The sequence below is a fragment of the Macaca nemestrina genome, chromosome 4, assembly GCF_043159975.1.
Source record: "Macaca nemestrina isolate mMacNem1 chromosome 4, mMacNem.hap1, whole genome shotgun sequence".
Classification (NCBI taxonomy): domain Eukaryota; kingdom Metazoa; phylum Chordata; class Mammalia; order Primates; family Cercopithecidae; genus Macaca; species Macaca nemestrina.
The window spans coordinates 78,382,313-78,401,328 of record NC_092128.1 but is presented as its reverse complement, the minus strand read 5'-3'; the positions used below and the strand labels follow the sequence as shown (position 1 = coordinate 78,401,328).

The 19,016-nt window shown below is 38.3% G+C and overlaps 2 protein-coding genes across 2 annotated transcripts in view; one reads left to right on the top strand and one right to left on the bottom strand.

Annotated features, from left to right (window-relative positions):
* Nucleotides 1–19,016, top strand: part of LOC105475569 (collagen alpha-1(I) chain-like) — an 82,646-nt gene that overhangs the window by 9,311 nt on the left and 54,319 nt on the right. Inside the window, exon 3 of the mRNA XM_071094135.1 lies at nt 1,436–1,534. The gene's annotated coding sequence lies outside the window, so the exon portion shown is untranslated. The remainder of the gene's footprint in view (nt 1–1,435; nt 1,535–19,016) is intronic.
* LOC105475570 (UBAP1-MVB12-associated (UMA) domain containing 1) overlaps nt 7,213–19,016 on the bottom strand; it is a 308,802-nt gene continuing 296,998 nt past the window's right edge. Inside the window, exon 5 of the mRNA XM_071094876.1 lies at nt 7,213–18,144. Within this exon, the coding sequence (XP_070950977.1) occupies nt 18,067–18,144 (78 nt within the window). The 3' untranslated portion in view covers nt 7,213–18,066. The remainder of the gene's footprint in view (nt 18,145–19,016) is intronic.

Here is a 19,016-nt window from a genome sequence, read left to right as displayed (position 1 = left end):
CGCTCAGGCTGGAGTGCAGTGGCCGGATCTCAGCTCACTGGAGTTTCCTATAGTCTTATACTCAGATCCCTTTTGTCATTTCAATAATTTGAGTAGGTTTCTGCTCTTATATCAAATGACCACTAATTGATGCAGCTTTGGAAAGGATAAGGTGGTCAGTAATGTCACATGCTGTTGAATGGGAAAGCAGTTTAAGAGCTAAGCAAAAAGCACTGGATCTCATCACTGATCATCTTCAAGCCAATAGTGTTCATAAAATATGGCCCAATTGAAGCCAGGTTACAACTAAGTTAACAAGATGGGTAAGAAAGTAGATGCATCAATGCAGAATATTCCTTTTAAGAAGTTTAACAGTTAAAATAAGGCATGATATAAAATGGGATCTTGGGGTTCAGCAGAACCAAAGAAAGTACATGTTAGTTTGGTTTAAAAGAAAAGAGAGGCCAGGCGCGGGGCTCATGCCTGTAATCCCAGCACTTTGGGAGGCCAAGGCGGGCAGATCATCTGAGGTTGGGAGTTCAAGACCAGCCTGACCAACATGGAGAAACCCAATCTGTACTAAAAATACAAAATTAGCCAGGCGTGGTGGCGCATGCCTGTAATCCCAGTTACTCGGGAGGCTGAGTCAGGAGAATTGCTTGAACCCAGGAGGCGGAGGTTGCGGTTAGCCAAGATCATGCCATTGCACTCCAGCCTGGGCAACAAGAGTGAAATTTTGTCTCAAAAAAAAAAAAAAAGAAAAGAGAAAAAAATGTCTATTGATATACCCATAAGCCAAAGAAGCCAAAGGAGAAAAAAATCAAGAAGTGTTTGAATGGGGAAGAAGATTAATAGATTTAGTTTCTATTAGCATTAGAGGATTTGATCAAGAGCACAACATTGACAAAAAGGCACAATGTTTCCCCTTCTACTACAGGAAGGAAGGAGGATAAGAGGTCAAAAGTAAGACAAAGTTTTGGATAGAGCAAAGGGAGGTTGAGTGTGGCCACTTCAGAAGGTAGCAAAGTCATCTACAAACCAATTGTCAAGGAGAAGATCAGAATCTCTTGAAAGACTTTTCTGAACCATACTTCCAACCCTTCATTCCATCCCTTACCTCCCTGCCCAACACTTGCTTTCCACTACCACCATAGCAGACACTCACTGCTACAAAAGGCCATAGTGGCTGATTAAGTGTGCCTTACTTCTTTGATGGTGCTATGGTTTGAATGTTTGTCCTTTCCAAAACTCATGTTGAATTTTTTTTCTTTCTTTCTGCCCCCACCCCCTCATGTTGAAATTTAATTGCCATTGTAATAGTATTAAGAGGTGGCACATTTAAGTGGTGATTAGGTAATAAGGACTCTGCCCTTATGAATGGATTATTGCCATTATCATGGGAGTGGGTTCACCCCTTTTATTCATTCTCTCTCTCTCTCTCTTTTTGCTCTTCCAGCATGTGACACCTTCTGCCATGGGATGATGCCACAAGAAGAACCTCACCAACTGCTGGCACCTTGATAGTGGACTTCACAGCCTCCAGAACTGTGAGCCAGTAAGTTTCTGTTCATTATAAATTACCCAGTGTGTGGTATCATTATAAATTGCCCAGACCGTGGTATTCTGTTACAGCAGCACAAAACAAATTAATACAGGAAGGGTGGAGTAGAAAACAGTACAATCAGTGAAGAGTAAGATAGTCAGAAGCGAATATAGGGTTGAAGAGCTCTGGCATCATGAGGAATATGACAAGGAAACAAAACTGTGTTTTCCAAACATGTGAGACCATCAGGCATATCTGGGTCCCTTGCTAAAAACACAGATTTCAGTCCCCTTTCCTGGAGAGTCTAATTCAGCTAGTCTGCTGATTGGAGGGTTAGGATTGTATAATTTTTAACAAGTTTCTCAGGTGATCTTTATGATCAGGCAAATTTGCAAAACAGTAGATTCGAAATAAATAAAAGTTTACCAAGTATAATTGCAGGACCAAAATATTATCTCCATTTTCAGCCAAATACATAGAAACATTGATACCTGACATCAATTCATGGAAATTACCAAAAGAAAACAGCTTTTAAAATTCTACCTGTAGAATTTTTTTTAAAAAAAAAATCTAAGAGGTCTATTCATTTTACATGATTTGTATCTAATTCTATGGTTCCAAATAATCTACAGTGGTATTTGAAAATATGAGACTGGGTTATAGATTTTTTTAATTATAGCAAATTTCACTGAGGAAAAGGGAAATGGACCTGACTGGCTAACAGTTATTATTTATAATAATGAGTCAGATATTTTAAAGCCTGTTCTGCTTCTAGTTGCTTAACTCTCAGATTAATAAACTAAACATAGTAAAATCTAAGATTTTTAAATAAAATCTTGAGCACACTAGCAGTACAGCAGCTGAGAATAGATTCGGGTCCTTGAAAAATTTCTTTCCATTTCCTCCTAGAAAAACTGATTTGTATTGATACACAATAGTCGCAGCCCATTGTGGGACTGCTTTCTGGGACCACAGAGCCCCTCTAATTTGTACCAGTTTTTCTCCATTCTAGTTGATCCTGACCATCAGGTATAAATTAGTGCTAAACCAATATTAGCTGATACTTCCCCAGGTGTGGGAAGTGAGGAAACCTGATCACACGAACAAATACAACCCTTCCTGGCTACATTTAAAATAAGATGGCTATTATTATACCGTGCGGGAAAAAGAATTTTTTTGTTGTTTGTTTTTTAATCAATCTTATGCCACCTAAATTTGTATTAACTTGACATGGTGATATCAGTCATCAGTTAGAATCCATTTTTAGTTAGAGATTCCCTATCAACCTTCACACTTTTTTCATTCTTTCATGGGGTCTCCTCTTGCCCTTCCAACTTCTTCTCAACCCCAGCCATGCCATGTGCCTTGCCCCACACCCTTTTTCATTTCTAGCACTACTCAAGAGGTTGCGTGGAGGAGCCCAGGGGAGTAGGTTTACATACCTGCTTTAATTGCTCACCTTGGGCGGAGCAGTGTCCTAAATAAACTTTAGTTTTGCCACAGCACCATTACTCAACAAAGTATTTTTACAAGTGTCACTTAATAATACAAAAATAAATAAGGCACTTAAACTTGTTATTGAAGAAAGAAGCTTTAGCTGCCCACTTTCTGTACTCAGGGTCCAATCTCGCTTCACTTGTGCTTAGAAAACTCTTCAGGAGTTTTCTTTAAAGAAAATCAGTTAGAGCATAAGTGCTGTGAGCCAAGTCTAAGTACCTTTACCCTTGAAAGGATTAGTTCCTTTATTAATTATCAATAACAAGGAATTTTGTCATTTTTATCAATACTTTCCAGTCATAACTATTCATAGTGTAACTATGTACTCAATGGTTTCATAAATATGAAAAACATATATATGTAGTACTTAGCCATAGATGGGAAGAGAAACAAATGTTCAAAATTCCAAGGAAATGATGTGACTCTGCATGATTTTTTCCCTACTTTATAGAAACTTCACAGAACTTTTATATGCACTTTCAGATCTATGACTTTTTTGTATCACGGCAACAATTCTGTGACGTTAGAACATGTATGCTGTCTCCATTTGGCAGATGGGGAAATGGAGGCCCACAACCTTGGCTGGGGTCACAGATAGCACATGAGAGACTACAAGTAGAAGTCAGGTCTTCTGATTCCTTCACTATAAAAATTGGGTGACTTTTTTCCCCAGTGTTTTTTCTTCACTATAAAAATTGCCTCTGTAGCAAGAGCCAGGGATGTAATTGAGAGGCATGGATCTTTTCCACCTTGGTCTTTGAAAGACCTGTGAGCTAATAGTATATGCAAGAGAGGACACTTACTGCCTAAGAGATTGATTACCTACATTCAGGGCAACCCGATGATGCACCCTGATAAGAGAAGGGCCTGTGTAAAGGTCCTAATTTGTTTTAAATATCCAGAGTTCCTGATAGGGAGGCAGGGTGTGGTAATTATATATCTAACGTTTGGCTAATTGTCTCCATATCCTCACCTTCACAGATGTCTTTCAAACATTGATAATTACAGGTTTCAGACCCAAAGCCTACAAATTCATAATCCACACAGATGACATACTAAAATATACTCAAACTTGTAAGTCTGAAGACAATTTCAGCACTATTGGACTTACATTAAGAGAAAACTGCTTAAAAAGAGGTACCCTTTATTTCTATGTCATAGCTATACTTTACCACATAGATGTGTCATGGTTTCACCGTGATCTGAGGAAGTGCACATAAATTCATTTGCCTCTAAATGTAATCAAAATTAACAAAACAAGTAACAAAAAAGAAAGAGTATGTAGATAACCCCATAGGAGTAAAACTGACTCAAATTAATGAAACCAACTTGAAACAATGAAGGAGCTGCTTCTAAGTAAGATAAAGAATCAGAACCAAGAAATAAGTGCAGCACAGAAAAGCAGTCATCCTTGTCATGATGGGCTACAAGTACAACCCGAGTTAATTACATCATAAGTTCTTTTTAAGAATTCAAGCCAAGCATTGTGGCTCACACTTGTAATCCCAACAGCTTGGGAGGCTGAGGCAGGAGGGATTGCTTGAGACAAGAAGTTTGAGACCAGCCTGGGCAACATAATAAGACCCCATCTCTAAAAAAAAAATTTAAAAATTTGCCAAGCGTAGTGGTGCATGGCTATAGTCCCAGCTATTTGGGAGCCTGAGGCAGAATCATCACTTGAGTCGAGGAGTTTGAGGCTGCAGTGAGCTATGATAGTGCCACTGCACTCCAGCCTGAGTGAGATCCCATGTCTGTAAAAAAAAAAAAAAAAAAAAAAAAAAAAAAAAAAAAAAATTAAAAGAAAAGAAGGAAAGGAAAGGAGAAAGAAAGAGAGAAAGAAAGAAAGAAAAAGAGAGAAAGAAAGAAATTAAAATAAGAATCCAGCAAGTTCTTGCTATAGTGGCGTCAACATAACAATAAATAAGGTGTACTCTTACACCTTACACCACAATCTCTATCACCACCCAGAGCAATTATAATAAATCCTGCCTAATTTGGGGTCCCACAATTTAGGATGGTCTTACATTTAATAAAGAATTATGGATGTAGACTCTAGAAAAAGTCAAATGATTTAGCTTTATTTAGTTTGCAGAAGAAGTTCAAGGAGGGGTTAGTCATGGCCTTCAGGTATATTTAGTGCCATAGATATTGGTGTTTGGGGATTTTTCATCATAGAAAGAATGTAAGGAAATTAGTTAAAGATTTAAGAGGAACAGGGTAAATAAAAGCATATGTTCAGCATTCACACTGCTATGCACTCTATGTATACTATCTCATGGAATCTTCACAGATACCCTGCAAGACTGATAGAAACCAAGAATGAGGAGGTAGAAAAGTCAAGGTTAAAGTCAAAGGTCAAAGTCCTTTACTTCGTATTTGGTCTTAGGGTCTGTTTACTTCCAGAGTCTGTGCTACAGGACCAACTCACTGTAATGCTACATTGGGCAGTGTTATGAAACTTTCTGCTATCATTAAATTCAAGAATAGTTTCTAGAGACATATATCTAGGATAGTGATACAGTCCTGTCTGAAAATAGAAAAATGGACTATATTCCTCTGAGGCCACCTTCAGCCCTGCAATTTTAGATTAAAATTCAGATCAATAGAGCTTTAGTCCAAGGCTTTTACTGGGCACATTTTTTTAATCATTAAAGATCTGAGGCCTATAGCATGAGTAAGACTTTAGCTATTTATATTTAAAGTTTCCTCCGCCTACTTAAATATCCAACATTGAGAAATTAGTCTAATAAATTAGAGTATATCCATATAATGAAATTTTGTGTTATTGTTAGAATTATGTGGAAGAAATTTTAATGACATAAGAAAATGTCGATGACATATTATCAAGTGAATTTAAAAAACCAGAAAAACCAAACTCAACTGTAAAGTATGTTTCTAATTGAATTTAAATATATATTTACATATGCATATATAAAAACAACTGAGAGAACATATGCCAAAACATTAATAGTAGTTCCCTGTGGTTAATGGGATAAAGGATGACTTTTATTTTCATCTCTGGTCTTCTTTACATTTTTCTAAACTGAACATGTCCTACATATATTATTAGAAAGAATGCTTTGCACATACCACACACACACGTAAAATGATTTTCTGCAAAGGTTTTAAAATTTAGAATAGAATAACATTGTATTAGGAATGGAATTTTGTATAGGGTGAGGAAGAATTTATTAAATAGCATAGAGCCCATTGTTAGCAGCAAACTGTCACTCTGTCCAACACTGGAAATAAAATCAGCTTTTCATATAATTTCTTTCTTTTTTTTGAGACAGAGTCTCACTCTGTTGCCCAGGCTGGAGTGCAGTGTCACAATCATGGCTCATTGCAACCTCTGTCTCCCAGGCTCACGTGACCTCTCACCTCAGCCACCTGAGTAGCTGGGACAACAGGCATGCACGACAACACCTGGCTAACTTTTGTGTTTTTTGTAGAGATGGGGTTTTGCCATGTTGCCCAAGCTGGCCTTGAACTCCTGACCTCAAGCAATCCGCCTGTCTAAACCTCCGAAAGTGCTGGGATTACAGGTGTGAGCCACTGCATCTGGCCATAATTTCTTATTATGCTAAACTATCATATATAACTATCAGAATTCTTTTAGCCCTTGCCTAAAACCCTCTACTCAGAAGGCACACAGAAGACACACAGCTAAGCACATGATACTATGTGTATAAAATGAAGGTAATAATCATACCTAGCTCATGGGGTTCTTACAGCTTAAGATGTAAATAAAATCATACTTCTAAAGCTAGGCCTAGCTCAGTGCCTAGAATATAGTAAGCACTCAATAAATGTTATCTTGTTAGTTATGTTCTTATTGTTAGCTAAAGAACAGAAAAATTCTGCAAAAAAATGGTTGTCGATCTAAGAATTTCCTATCAGCCACCTGGCACACATACTTAGTTTTAAAATAGTCTTGCAGTTAATGTAGATGGCATCTAAAGGAAACTTTGACACATCGTAATTATATAGCTCATTTCATTCTCCATACTTATCAAGGTTTTAATGAGTAATGAAAACAGGAAATGAAGTCATAATATAATTCAATTTTTAAAATCATTTTTTCTGTTTATATTACCAAAAATGTTTGCAATATCAATAAAATGTTAGAACTTTGTAATTACAATGTTATTTGAATTTTTATTTTAATGTAATTAATTATTATATTTGTCTCTCTGGAGATAATTTTTAGTTTTATTTGTGATTAAAAGCAGCTTTGAATTTAGCTATGTCCTTTACTATAATACAAAGAAAAAGCACATCTAAGTTCTTTGCAAATATCATTGTCCATTTGGGCACACACACACACCACAGACTTGTCTCAATATATTTTATTTTCTATTTTTTTGAGACAGTCTCACTCTGTCACCTAGGCTGAAATGCATTGGCATGATCTTTGCTCTCTGCCATTTCTGCCTCCCAGGCTCAGGTGATCCTCCCATCTCAGCCTCCCTAGTAGCTGGGACCACAGATGCACACCACCACACTTGGCTAATTTTTTGTATTTTTGGTAGAGATGGGGTTTTACTATGTTGCCCAGGCTGGTCTCAAACTCCTTAGCTCAAGTGATCTGTCTGCCTCAGCCTTCCAAAGTGTTGGGATTACAGTCATGAGCCACAGCACCTGACCTCAATATTGTTCTGGGTTATGTCAAGCCTTGCCCAGCTACTCAGAAGGCTGAGACAGGAGAATCTCTTAAATCCAGGAGGCAGAGGTTGCAGTGAGCCAGGATCGCACCATTGCACTTCAGCTTGGGCGACAAGAGCAAACTCCATCTCGAAAAAAAAAAAAGGTGTGTGGCATCTCCCCACTATATCTCTCTTCCTTCTGCTCTGGCCATGTGAAGTGCTTGTTTGCCCTTTGCTTTCTGCCATGACTGTAAGTTCCTGAGGCCTCTCCAGAAGTTGAGCAGATGCCAGCATCATGCTCCGTATAGCCTGTGAAACTGTGAGCCAATTAAACCTCTTTTCTTTATAAATTACCCAGTCTTTGGTTCTTTATAGCAATGCAAGAATGGACTAATACACTCATCTAGCTTGTTTTCCAGCTAACAGGTTTATTTTTGGCCCAAGGAAGCAGGACACTGGGGAAGACGGGGAGGTGCTCAGAGGTGGCTCAATAAACCATAATCATTTAGGACACAGCTGGATAAACTGATTCCACCAATGATGATAGGGTCCCATACTTTCTTGCATAGGCTCAGTGTGATTCTTTAACTTAATGAAAATTTCACATTTTAAACATTTATTTTATGTTTCTTTCTGTTTCTATCACATGCTTTACAGATAATCCATTTTAAAGCAAGAAAGCGAGATAATTCAAGGTAAAAATTCAAAGGGGGAAAGGATGGGAGTCTATGAAAGTTTGTTCCCTTACCTTCTCCCACTTACAGCTAATTTATATTTGACGAAGTAGTGGTTGTATGTATATATTACTCTTGTGGATAAATAGGGGATATCTATTTCTCTTCCCTAGGGAAAAATGTATGACTGCAAATTTGGAAACTAGACAGGATCTGCCAATACAGGGCAGAATGTTAAAAAGAGGATGAATTTTGATTTCAGAAAATTTAGAAGAAAATGGATTTCTCAGGCAACTGAAAGAACATATTTGGATCTGTTAAGACTAAGGGAGGCTTCAAGAGAACAGGACTTTGTGTTGGACAGACTATCTGTGACAGGGAAAAAACCCCTTCTCAATGATTAGGGACGAATCAGTTAACTGGCTTGAGTTTCACATTCTTCATCTGTAAAATCTGGTGATTAGACTGGCCCAGCAAAAGATATAATACACATAAATTGGAATGAATCTGCATTTTCCAAGCCTGATGAATTTATTAAAACTGAATTAAGTCACTAACTGGCAGCCTGAAGATGCAAGGAAAGAACTGAGTCATGCTTCTTAAGGTAAAAGGGCAGTCTAACTGAGAATTTTGTTATCTCTGAGGACAAATTACAAGGAGATAAAGACACTCAAGATCACATGGAAGGCTTCTGCTCCCACTTAGAGACTGCAATGTAAGGTATGGAAACAGAATATTCTCTATAGAAACATAAATGTTAAAATATGAACATTTTTGTTCTTATTTCAATCCAAAAATAAATAAATGAATTAAATGTCAAAGATAGCCATTCTAATTTGGAACTTCTCTGTTCATAACCTATTATGTAGTGGGTACTAAAAATCTGTTCATGGTATATGACTGAATACTGTCTATGAAATGTGTAGGTGTTAAATAAATGCCATGGTTTATTTATTATAAGAAACTTTTTACATTTTAACATCTCTGAAATATGGATAAAATTTTATTTTATTTTATTTTATTTATTTTTGAGATGGAGTTTCACACTTGTTACCCAGGCTAGAGTGCAATGGCACAATCTCGGCTCATTGCAACCTCCACCTCCCCGATTCAAGCGATTCTTCTGCTTCAGCCTCTCCAGTAGCTGGGATTACAGGCCCCTGCCACCACGCCAACCTAATTTTTGTATTTTTAGTAGAGACAGGGTTTTACCATGTCGGCCAGGGTGGTCTCGAACTCCTGACCTTAGGTGATCCACCCACCTCGACCTCCCAAAGTGCTGGGATTACAGGTGTGAGCCATTGCACCTGGCCCTGAAATTTGGATAAAATTTTAAATGAATGGCTTGTTGTTGTTTAATTGGCAGCATCGTTTTTCTTGGCACCACTTAAAGCTTAAAGTTCCTCCTGACAATGCTTTTCCTTTTTGCTCACAAGACCAGACATTCTCATGAATGTTTCTTTAGCATTTTCCAGCTTATCCTAAGATAATTCACAAATATTAAAACATCTATGATGTCCCTATTGAAGACAGTTCATCCAATACCTCATGATTTGATTAAATACTTCATCAAATCTAAGATACCATCATAAATTGTGCCATTATTTTAAGTGGTGCCAAGAAAAAAATCCCTTTGTATTGTGCTAGAATTCAATGATACACGGCAACCCCTGGAAAAGATTCATTTACCTTACTAATGTCCATAATAACAGATATAATACGTTTTCCAGGCATTATATTTATCCATGGTTTGACTGTAAAAGGTCTTGTACTTTTAAAAGATCTATAACCTCATAAGATTCATGTAAAGTAAATGTATTTTTTAAAACATAACTAAAGCATTTTTGTCACCCTATTTATATCAGCCCAAAACAGCATCAGTTCTTCAATAAGGGCTTCAGAGAGCTTAAGTTAAAGGAACAAAGTAGTCAATTAGTTAGTACTATGGCAGATTTAAACCCAAAACTTATTGTTTTAAAAAGATGAATATATATGCACACACACACATCATATACAGGTATGTAGATAAGGCTTGGAAGGGTGTGTCACAAGTTGTTATTTTGGAATGGAAAGTATCTGAGTTTGTTTTTTCCTCATCTGTGTTTCTAAATTTTGCCATAGTAAGCATGTATTGCATTTGCAGTAATTTTAAAAAGCAATAAGTATGATAGCATTTCCCCTTCCCCCCTTTTTTTTCACAGTTAAACAGTGGGTACTGTAAAGTACAGCTGGCATAGTTAAGGATGTATCTTCAAAGATGCATTGGCTTAATTTTTTTCCTACAAAGTTACAGGCACCATCCAGTCCAGCCACAAAGCCCAATTTAGAGTTAGCCCTACATGAGACAGTGGGGGCCCACAAGCTAATGTAGAAGAAATAATCTTCCCTCCCTATTGATAGACATGGTGACTTCTACACATTTCTATGTGTTGACAATATATGCATACACTTGCAATTTGCCTTCTCTGGCCAGGCCACAGAAGAGGGCAATTCACTTAAATGCGTAATTTTCTTTTTCTTCTTTGTTTTGCATACAAATATATGTAACAGTTTTATTTACAATACCCCAGAACTGGAAAGAAGCCAAATGTCCATCAACATGTGAATGTATAAACAAATTGTGTACTATCCATACAATAAAATACTACTCAGCAATAAAAAGGAATGGACTACTGGTACAGGTAACAACAAAATGCATAATTTTCTTGACCTGGGTTTTTTTCAGAATGCTGGAGCTGAAGAGTCATTTATTTATTTGATGTCACTTTAGTTTGTTAAAGGATAAAACCCTTTTAGTACAGGCTTTTCTCCTACCATAACCACATTTATGCCAAATTTAAAATATTGGTAAGCCTCTTTGAAAATCAGTTGTAGAATAAATAAAATGTCTTTTGTTTAGCTATTAACACGATTTTAGGATGCTGTGCCTTCTTTACCACCATGTATTTGTAGAAAATTATATTTCTGCTTTTTATATTATTCATAAATAAAAGTCAGTATTTTTCAGTTCTTCTTCAAATCATGTTATTAACATTTATTGAAATATAGCTTTCTTCTTTCATCTTAGGTGTATAATCTCATCAGCTCTGCAGGAAAAACAGATACCCTTAGGGTCTGAATTGGCATTTGAATAGATAAGCTCACTTTTAGTCCATGCCTAATAATATTACATTATTGTTTAGGAAGAGATAGCAAGCTATGTCATATAAATTTTTATATACTCTTTCTGTCATCGAATAACAACTGAATTATCCTACTGTTAATAGGATTCATATAAAACTGTGGATGATGTCTAGCTACTCTATTTTTGCCAGAAGGAGAACACAGATAAACATTATGCCATGGCCATCATTTCAGTGACTTTAGGAACTTATATGCAGTTAGTGCCTCTTCACATGCTGCTCACAAAGCATGTTCTCCAGTGATTTCAGAGAGATGACAAGAGGGACTCCAAAGGAGAATTTACTGAATGTTTGTGAAATTTGGGGCAATAGAGCCTCTCTAAGTCTCAGTATCCTCCCTGGTGAAAGAAAGATGATAATTCCTTCCTCACAGGATGGTTGTGACTACTAAATGGGATGATGCAGTTAGACAAAAACAGTTTGTGAAGCACTATGTTGGTATTATTATTATTGCATAAATATGAACAATGAGCACAGTAGGCCAGACCTTATTAAAGTCAGTACTTTAGATGGTGTACAAGCACACAGAGTAGCCAGGGAGTAGGCTCTGGAGAGGGGTACAGACGGGACAGGCTGAACACTATTGACCCTGGAATTACAAAACCCACTGCCAGAATATCCTGGTTTGCAGTACCAATCATGTTCATTCAAGGTAAAGGGCACACTCTGCCTCTCTCATAACAAAGGAATTCCTCCTCTGACAAAGATGCTGATGTCACACAATTTAGTATCAGTAAACATGGGCGTATTAATGGAAAGGAGGAGGTTAGCATTCTCTTGAGGGAGTTCAAGGAAGCTTTTCCAACTGGGAATTGAGGTTGGTGGGGAAATATGACTTAAACAGCTAATGGGCATTAACTAAATACACCACAACAAAGGCTGGCCAGATAAAATATAGATGAACTATCCCTGTCTCCACATGCACACCTAACACCTGTTAACATAGCAATTGTGCACCCCAAGTAAGAGAGTTAAAGATAACTGATTAGATGATTCCATTGTCCTTAGTAGGAAGATACCTGGTAGCTGAAAAGCTCCGCTCTATTTTCTGTTAGCAGAGATTCTACTACCATCATCTTCTTGTTTTGCAGCAACGGAGACAAAGGGGATTTTCCTGAGCAGCGTCAGTAACAAAGAAATGAGGCAAATTATTAAGAAACTGATGGGCAGTCATTGAAGAGCAACAAATATGATTTATAAGTCTGAAGGGACTGCCTTCAGAGGGAAGACGAAAGAGACAAGTCTCCCAGCATTACCACGTGGCTCTAACGGGACTGGCTTATCGGTCACAAGTACTTGAAGGGTGTAAATAGTGGGCACAGAGAGAAATTATTTAGTGTCCAAGGGGACAGCAGGAAGAGTGATGGAAATGAAAGTCAAAACAAAGATGATTTAGGCAGCTGAACGAATCACATGCCCTAATGGAGGGATCTATTATAGGCTGTACGGCATCATCCCTTGGGAAGGGTGGAAACCCCATCACTTGCGCCATTTACAATTGGAAAAGGCATTAAAAAGTAGATCGGCATGTTGGAGAGGGAAAAAACACCACAGGTCCTCAGTGGGATGATTAATAGGTCTTCTCCATCTCAAATTACTGTGATGTAGTTTGTATGCTTGGGGACCTGAGGTGCTAGAATAATTTTTCCATCATTTGGGCTTCTTTACTATTACTACAAGTCCTCGTTGAAGAAATGATAACGGGTCATGGAATGCAGTTTCTGCATTGTAAGTGGAAGCCCACAGTGTACTGATGCTTTAGCATGAAGGAAGAACTGACTACGATAAGTTTCGCATTGTGACGTCAGTGTAAATAAATACAAACATAATACCAATGAAGTCCCAAAACAACATACATATATTGATTGAGACCAAAGGCAGAGGGAAAGGACCTTTGTCACAGATGGTGGCTGACTAAATGAAAATTCAAGTCGTTTATTCTCTCATCTAGAAAAATACATGTCTAAATACTTAAAGTCTATCTTTACAAAAAAAGAAAAAAAATGGCCTTAAAACTATCAAGAAACATTTACTGTGTAGGAACTTTAGGACCCATATTTTGAATGTGTGCTGTATTTCTGTCCACAGCTGCAGTTGTAATTAGCAACTGACACATTCTGAAACCCATGGTGGCCCAGAAGAGCACATATGTGCACAGGCTGTGCCAACCTGGGGCAATAACTGCAACTGAAAGGAACGGGCATAGCTTGGTCAGATGGAAACTGGGGCAGGCAGAGAAGGGCTGGTGTTACTGTGATTACTAGAAGGAGCACAGCTGTGACCATCTCAACCCTTCTCAGCCAGAGGATGACACGGAAGCAGGGGACAAAAATGGCAAGAGGGTGACAGGAGGGAGAGGCAGCGAGAAAGAAAGCAAAAGAATCCAGAGAGGGAAACCCACAGATGCAAGCTCTTCGCAGGTGGAGGATATCACAGATCCTGATAAAAATATTGTATGTGGTTGAGCACAAGTGAAACTTGGCGTTCTAGAAGACTGAAGTTTGCAACAAACAAATTCAGGGTTTGACCTACACCTGACAGATATAGGTCAACCCTCATCCTGCTGCTCTCAGCAGCTGTAGCCAATAGGAGACAGTGCTGCCCAGCATGCCGGTTTAAGCTGCTGCTAATAGAGGGAAATCAACCTAACCCCATATTTCCTGCTTCTGCAGTCCTCACTTGTCTATTCATGGCCAACTCAGGCACAGGCAGAGCTCCTGGCTTGCTGTAACTGCTGGATGATTGATAAGTGGAATCTGGTGCTAGCATATATATTCCCACCTCATCTAGCTAAAAAATCTGTTGTAAAGCCTTTTAAGGAAGGACCATTAAAATTCAATATTCCCTCATTAACCTAAATGTTTTCTTAAATTCATATAACCAGAAGAGACTTACTAATTCTTCACACCAACAGAACTTTAGAGATGTTTAGAGAGAGGAAATTCCGTGACAAAGGCCTATTTTTGAAAGGATACAGCAGAAGTTGAGTGACTTATCCCATGTTACTTAGAGGAACCAGTTAAGGCAGAAAGAGAACTGACGGAGTGGTCTAAGTGAGGAAATTATGAAATTAAATCTGAAGAAAGAACATCATCACCAAATCACATTGGGTTAAATATCTATTGGCAATCCCAGTTCAGTAACACACATTCCTTCATCCTACATGTTCAGACTAGTGTTAAAAGCCGGGCGCGGTGGCTCAAGCCTGTAATCCCAGCACTTTGGGAGACCGAGACGGGCGGATCACGAGGTCAGGAGATCGAGACCATTCCTGGCTAACACGGTGAAACCCCGTCTCTACTAAAAAAAATACAAAAAACTAGCCGGGCGAGGTGGCGGGCGCCTGTAGTCCCAGCTACTTGGGAGGCTGAGGCAGGAGAATGGCGTGAACCCGGGAGGCGGAGCTTGCAGTGAGCTGAGATCTGGCCACTGCACTCCAGCCTGGGCGACAGAGCGAGACTCCGTCTCAAAAAAAAAAAAAAAAAAAAGTGACTTCAGATATTTCCTATGCTCATGTTTTTAAAAAAAAATGTCCAACCATTCTCCTCAACGAACATGACATTAAATCAAGCTAAGTCCAGTCATAGGGCCTCAACTTTACTCACTAAAGCTAGCAGGCAAGGGCCTAGTGAGTTGAATTAGAGGTTTAATTAGAAGAACAAGCAATAAATGCTAAATGTCCTGTTGCAACTATGTAACTTTCTGTGGGATTTTATGCCTTGTATCTTTTTTTTTCCTGAATTCCAGGCCAATGGGGCTGCACTAGAACCCCAGAAGCAGAGAATTCCATAACTCAGACTCTTTGATTCGGTATTTTTCTTTTCATCACCTTGAGAGAGCAAATAAATCCCCCAAACTACTTTTCCCACCTCTCAAGCTTCTAGCGGATATTTTTGACTGGAATTTGTCCATGTTCTGAAATAACAGGTTACTTCACGTTCTTTGTGTTTAAATAAATGTAATTAGGCCTGTTTTTAAAAACTGTGGAAAATATTAGAAAATAAAAGAAAATAAAAATCATCTATAAACTTACCACTCAGTGGCAGCCACATGAACGTTTGTGTTTCCTTCGTATTTCTACACATATGTATACTTTCCAAAATTTGTCATAAATGTTCTAAAGGTGTTTCATATATTGCCAAATTGCCCTCCAGAAAAGTTAAACCAATTTATAATCCATTTTCAGTGAATGGTGTAATTTTTAAAAGCCAGCTTTAAATTTGAGTTGAAAAATGATGCCTCGCAGCTGTCTTTATTTTCTTCTATATCCCTCACTCCGAAAGTTGACCATTTCTTTCCTGTGGTTATGGCCAATTACAGTGGACATTGTGTTTCACTCCTCAACAACCATGTAGTTTCTGGAATTGACCCCAGCTCTAGAAATGAGTCCTGATTACTATTGAACCAAGCATAGTAATCCAATCTCTTTTGCTAGTGAAAGGTTCAAAATCAAAACATGGCATTCCTCTGACAGGAGATTTAATCCAGGTTGGTCCTAATCTGAGTCAATAAGGCTGAGAAGAAGCACTTGTATTTCGTTGCTAGAAAACAGATTCTAAGGCCGGGCGTGGTGGCTCACACCTGTAATCCCAGCACTTTGGGAGGCTGAGGTGGGTGGATCATTTGAGGTCAGGAGCTCGAGACCAGCCTGGCCAACATGGTGAAACGCTGTCTCTACCGAAAATACAAAAATTAGCCGAGCGTGGTGGCAGATGCCTGTAGTTCCAGCTACTCGGGAGGCTGAGGCAGGAGAATCGCTTGAACTAAGGAGGTGGAGGTTGCAGTAAGCCAAGAAAAAAAAAAAAAAAGAGATATCCTATTTCTCCTCTGATGAATGTGAACAGGAAAGCATATTGTCCCCACATGCTGCTGGGTGTTATCTTGTGATCCTCAGAGAAGTCAACCTGACTTTCTGGTTACATGCAAAAATATATTATTTCCTTACTGTTTAGGTTAGTTTGATTTGGGGTTCCAATATTTACAGTGAGAAGCTGTCAGAACCCTTTTTCTTTATGGGATTTTCTGGAGTTTTTTATTTTGTTTTTGCCAATTCCTATTAGGCATTATCAGTATTTTTATTATTGATGTGGTAAGAACTCTACTGAGGATATAATCTTTTTTGTCTGTATATTATGACTGTATCTCCAAGTTTATCACTTGTTCATTATGTGCTATGTACTCTTATTTAGTGCAGAGAAGAATATAGTCTTAATGTAATTAAATATACCAGTATTTTTCTTTGTGATATATTCCATTGCTTTTACTGTTATTCATTCACTAATGAGTGTGTGTGTGTGTGTGTGTGTGTGTGTAGCAACCACAAGTTTCCAGGCTATAATACACAAGTGAGCCAAAAAAAAAGATACAGTCCCTGTCTTATATCCTAGTTTATATCTTAGTGGGGAGATTGAGGGTAAGGCAGACATTAAACTGAAAAGTCACACAAAAATGAGTGTGAGATGCCGGTGGATAGATCCTAGAAAGAGAACATACACAACATATGAGAGCTCTAATAGGAAAATTAGGCCGAACTAAGGAAACCAGGGGAAGCTTCCCTGGGGAAATGGTGAATGAATGATGAATGATGAAAAGGAGTTAGGTAGCTGGGTAAGGGCATTACAGGTAGTGGAAATCACAGGTGCAAAGGTCCTGCTCAGGAACAAGCACAGAAATATGAGGGATGAAAGAAAGTAAATGTCACCAGATCCTGAGAGAGGCTTGGTATAAGATGAAGCTGGAAAGGTTGAGAGGTTGGGGGATGAAGCTGGGAGAAGCTGAATATGCAGGGTTAATAAGTCCATGTTAAAGAGTTCTGCCTCCTTCCTAAAATCTATGGTGTCATCTTTGACAACCATATTACCTTTACCCCCAATATCCAATTCTATCAAACCCCCAAATCCTATCAATTTTGGTTTCTACGTATCTCTTTAATCTATCCACTTTAATCTGTCAATTTCTCTTCACATTTACCAACAGTGCTTTAGTCCATTCTATCATCATTTCTGCTTGCACTAATGGAACAGGCTCCTCATTTATCTACTAGCTCCTACTCTTGCCCCAGTTCAATCCATTCCATGGTAATGAGAATTCAGACTGACATTGATAGCATTTGATGACATAAGATAACATTAGAAGATCTAATGTATAACAGGAGGGCTCCATGAAATAATATTGTACTGTACTTGAGATTTTCCCTAAAAGAGTAGATTTTAGGTGCCACATACAAAAAACGAGTAATTTTGTGAGATAATGGATGTTAATTTGCTTGACTATAGTAACCTTTTTACTTTCTATATGTGTATCAAAACATCATGTTGTACACCTTAAATAGATACAGTAAAATTTTTAAAATAAGAAATGCAAGAAAATAAACTTGCTAACAAAAAGAAAGAAAACACTGACAAAGGACCAGTTTGGATTTTTATTAGTTTGTCTTTTGAGAGGAGAGGGTATGCAGTGGGCAGTTCATGAGCTCAGTTTTGGACCCATTGAATTTGAAATGCTCTTGGGATGTCCTGGAGAAGAAGCCAGGTAGAAGGTGAATACTAGGTGGATATCTTCTGCTTTCCCTCATAGAGCCACTCTCCACCCTTCTCTGTTCTGCTGTATCCAGAGAGACTGACCTGTATGAAATGAATCAACATCTCATGTATCCTCAGCACCTGGTTCCCATATTCTCTGGCTTCTAGTTAGGTTCAGCCAATGGGAGGTAGAAGCAGAAGACTGAAGAAAGAGTGTTGAGGCTGATTATTTATTCCATATTATCTCCATACTGCATTCTCTCTTCCCCTTCCTTCTCCTGCCCTTCTTCCCCACCTTCTCCTACTTCCATCACTCCTTTGCCACCTCCTCCTCTCTCTCACTCTCATTCAGTAATCATTTCCACCTCCTTCCTTGTTTAGGCTTAAAGTAGTAATGTTCCCTGGGATACTGTACCATTATCTTTTGTTGCTTTCCCTAAACCCTTTGTAAATGATCTCTTAACTAAAGTCTTCTTAATTACCCATTTTGAATGTGCCATACATTTCCTGCATGGATCCTGACTAATACTGAAAAGTTAGAAATGGCTAGGCTGGAGTTTGAGAGTTACCTGACAGGAGGTGGTAACTACAGCCATGGGCATAATGAGAATCCTTGGGAGACGGTGTACAGAAGGAATGGGCCCAGAGGAACTCAAACATATAATGGTCTCCGGGGGAGGATAATCCTGCAAAGTCACTGGAGAAGTAGTGGCCAAAGTGGTAAGAGAAAAATTAGGGAAGTGTTGTGAAAGCCAAAGGAAGCAAAGGGAATTAAAAAAGGGTTTGCAGTCAAGACTATCAACTGGTGCTACAGTCATTGGATTTAGTGACTTACCACAACCTGAATCTGTTACATATTTTCTGTGTTCCCTTGTAGTTTATAATGCTTTTAATTTTTTATATTTCTTTAACTTATCTAGAATTTATTTCGGAATACAGTTTAAGGTGAAAATTTATCCTTCTTTAGCCATTAT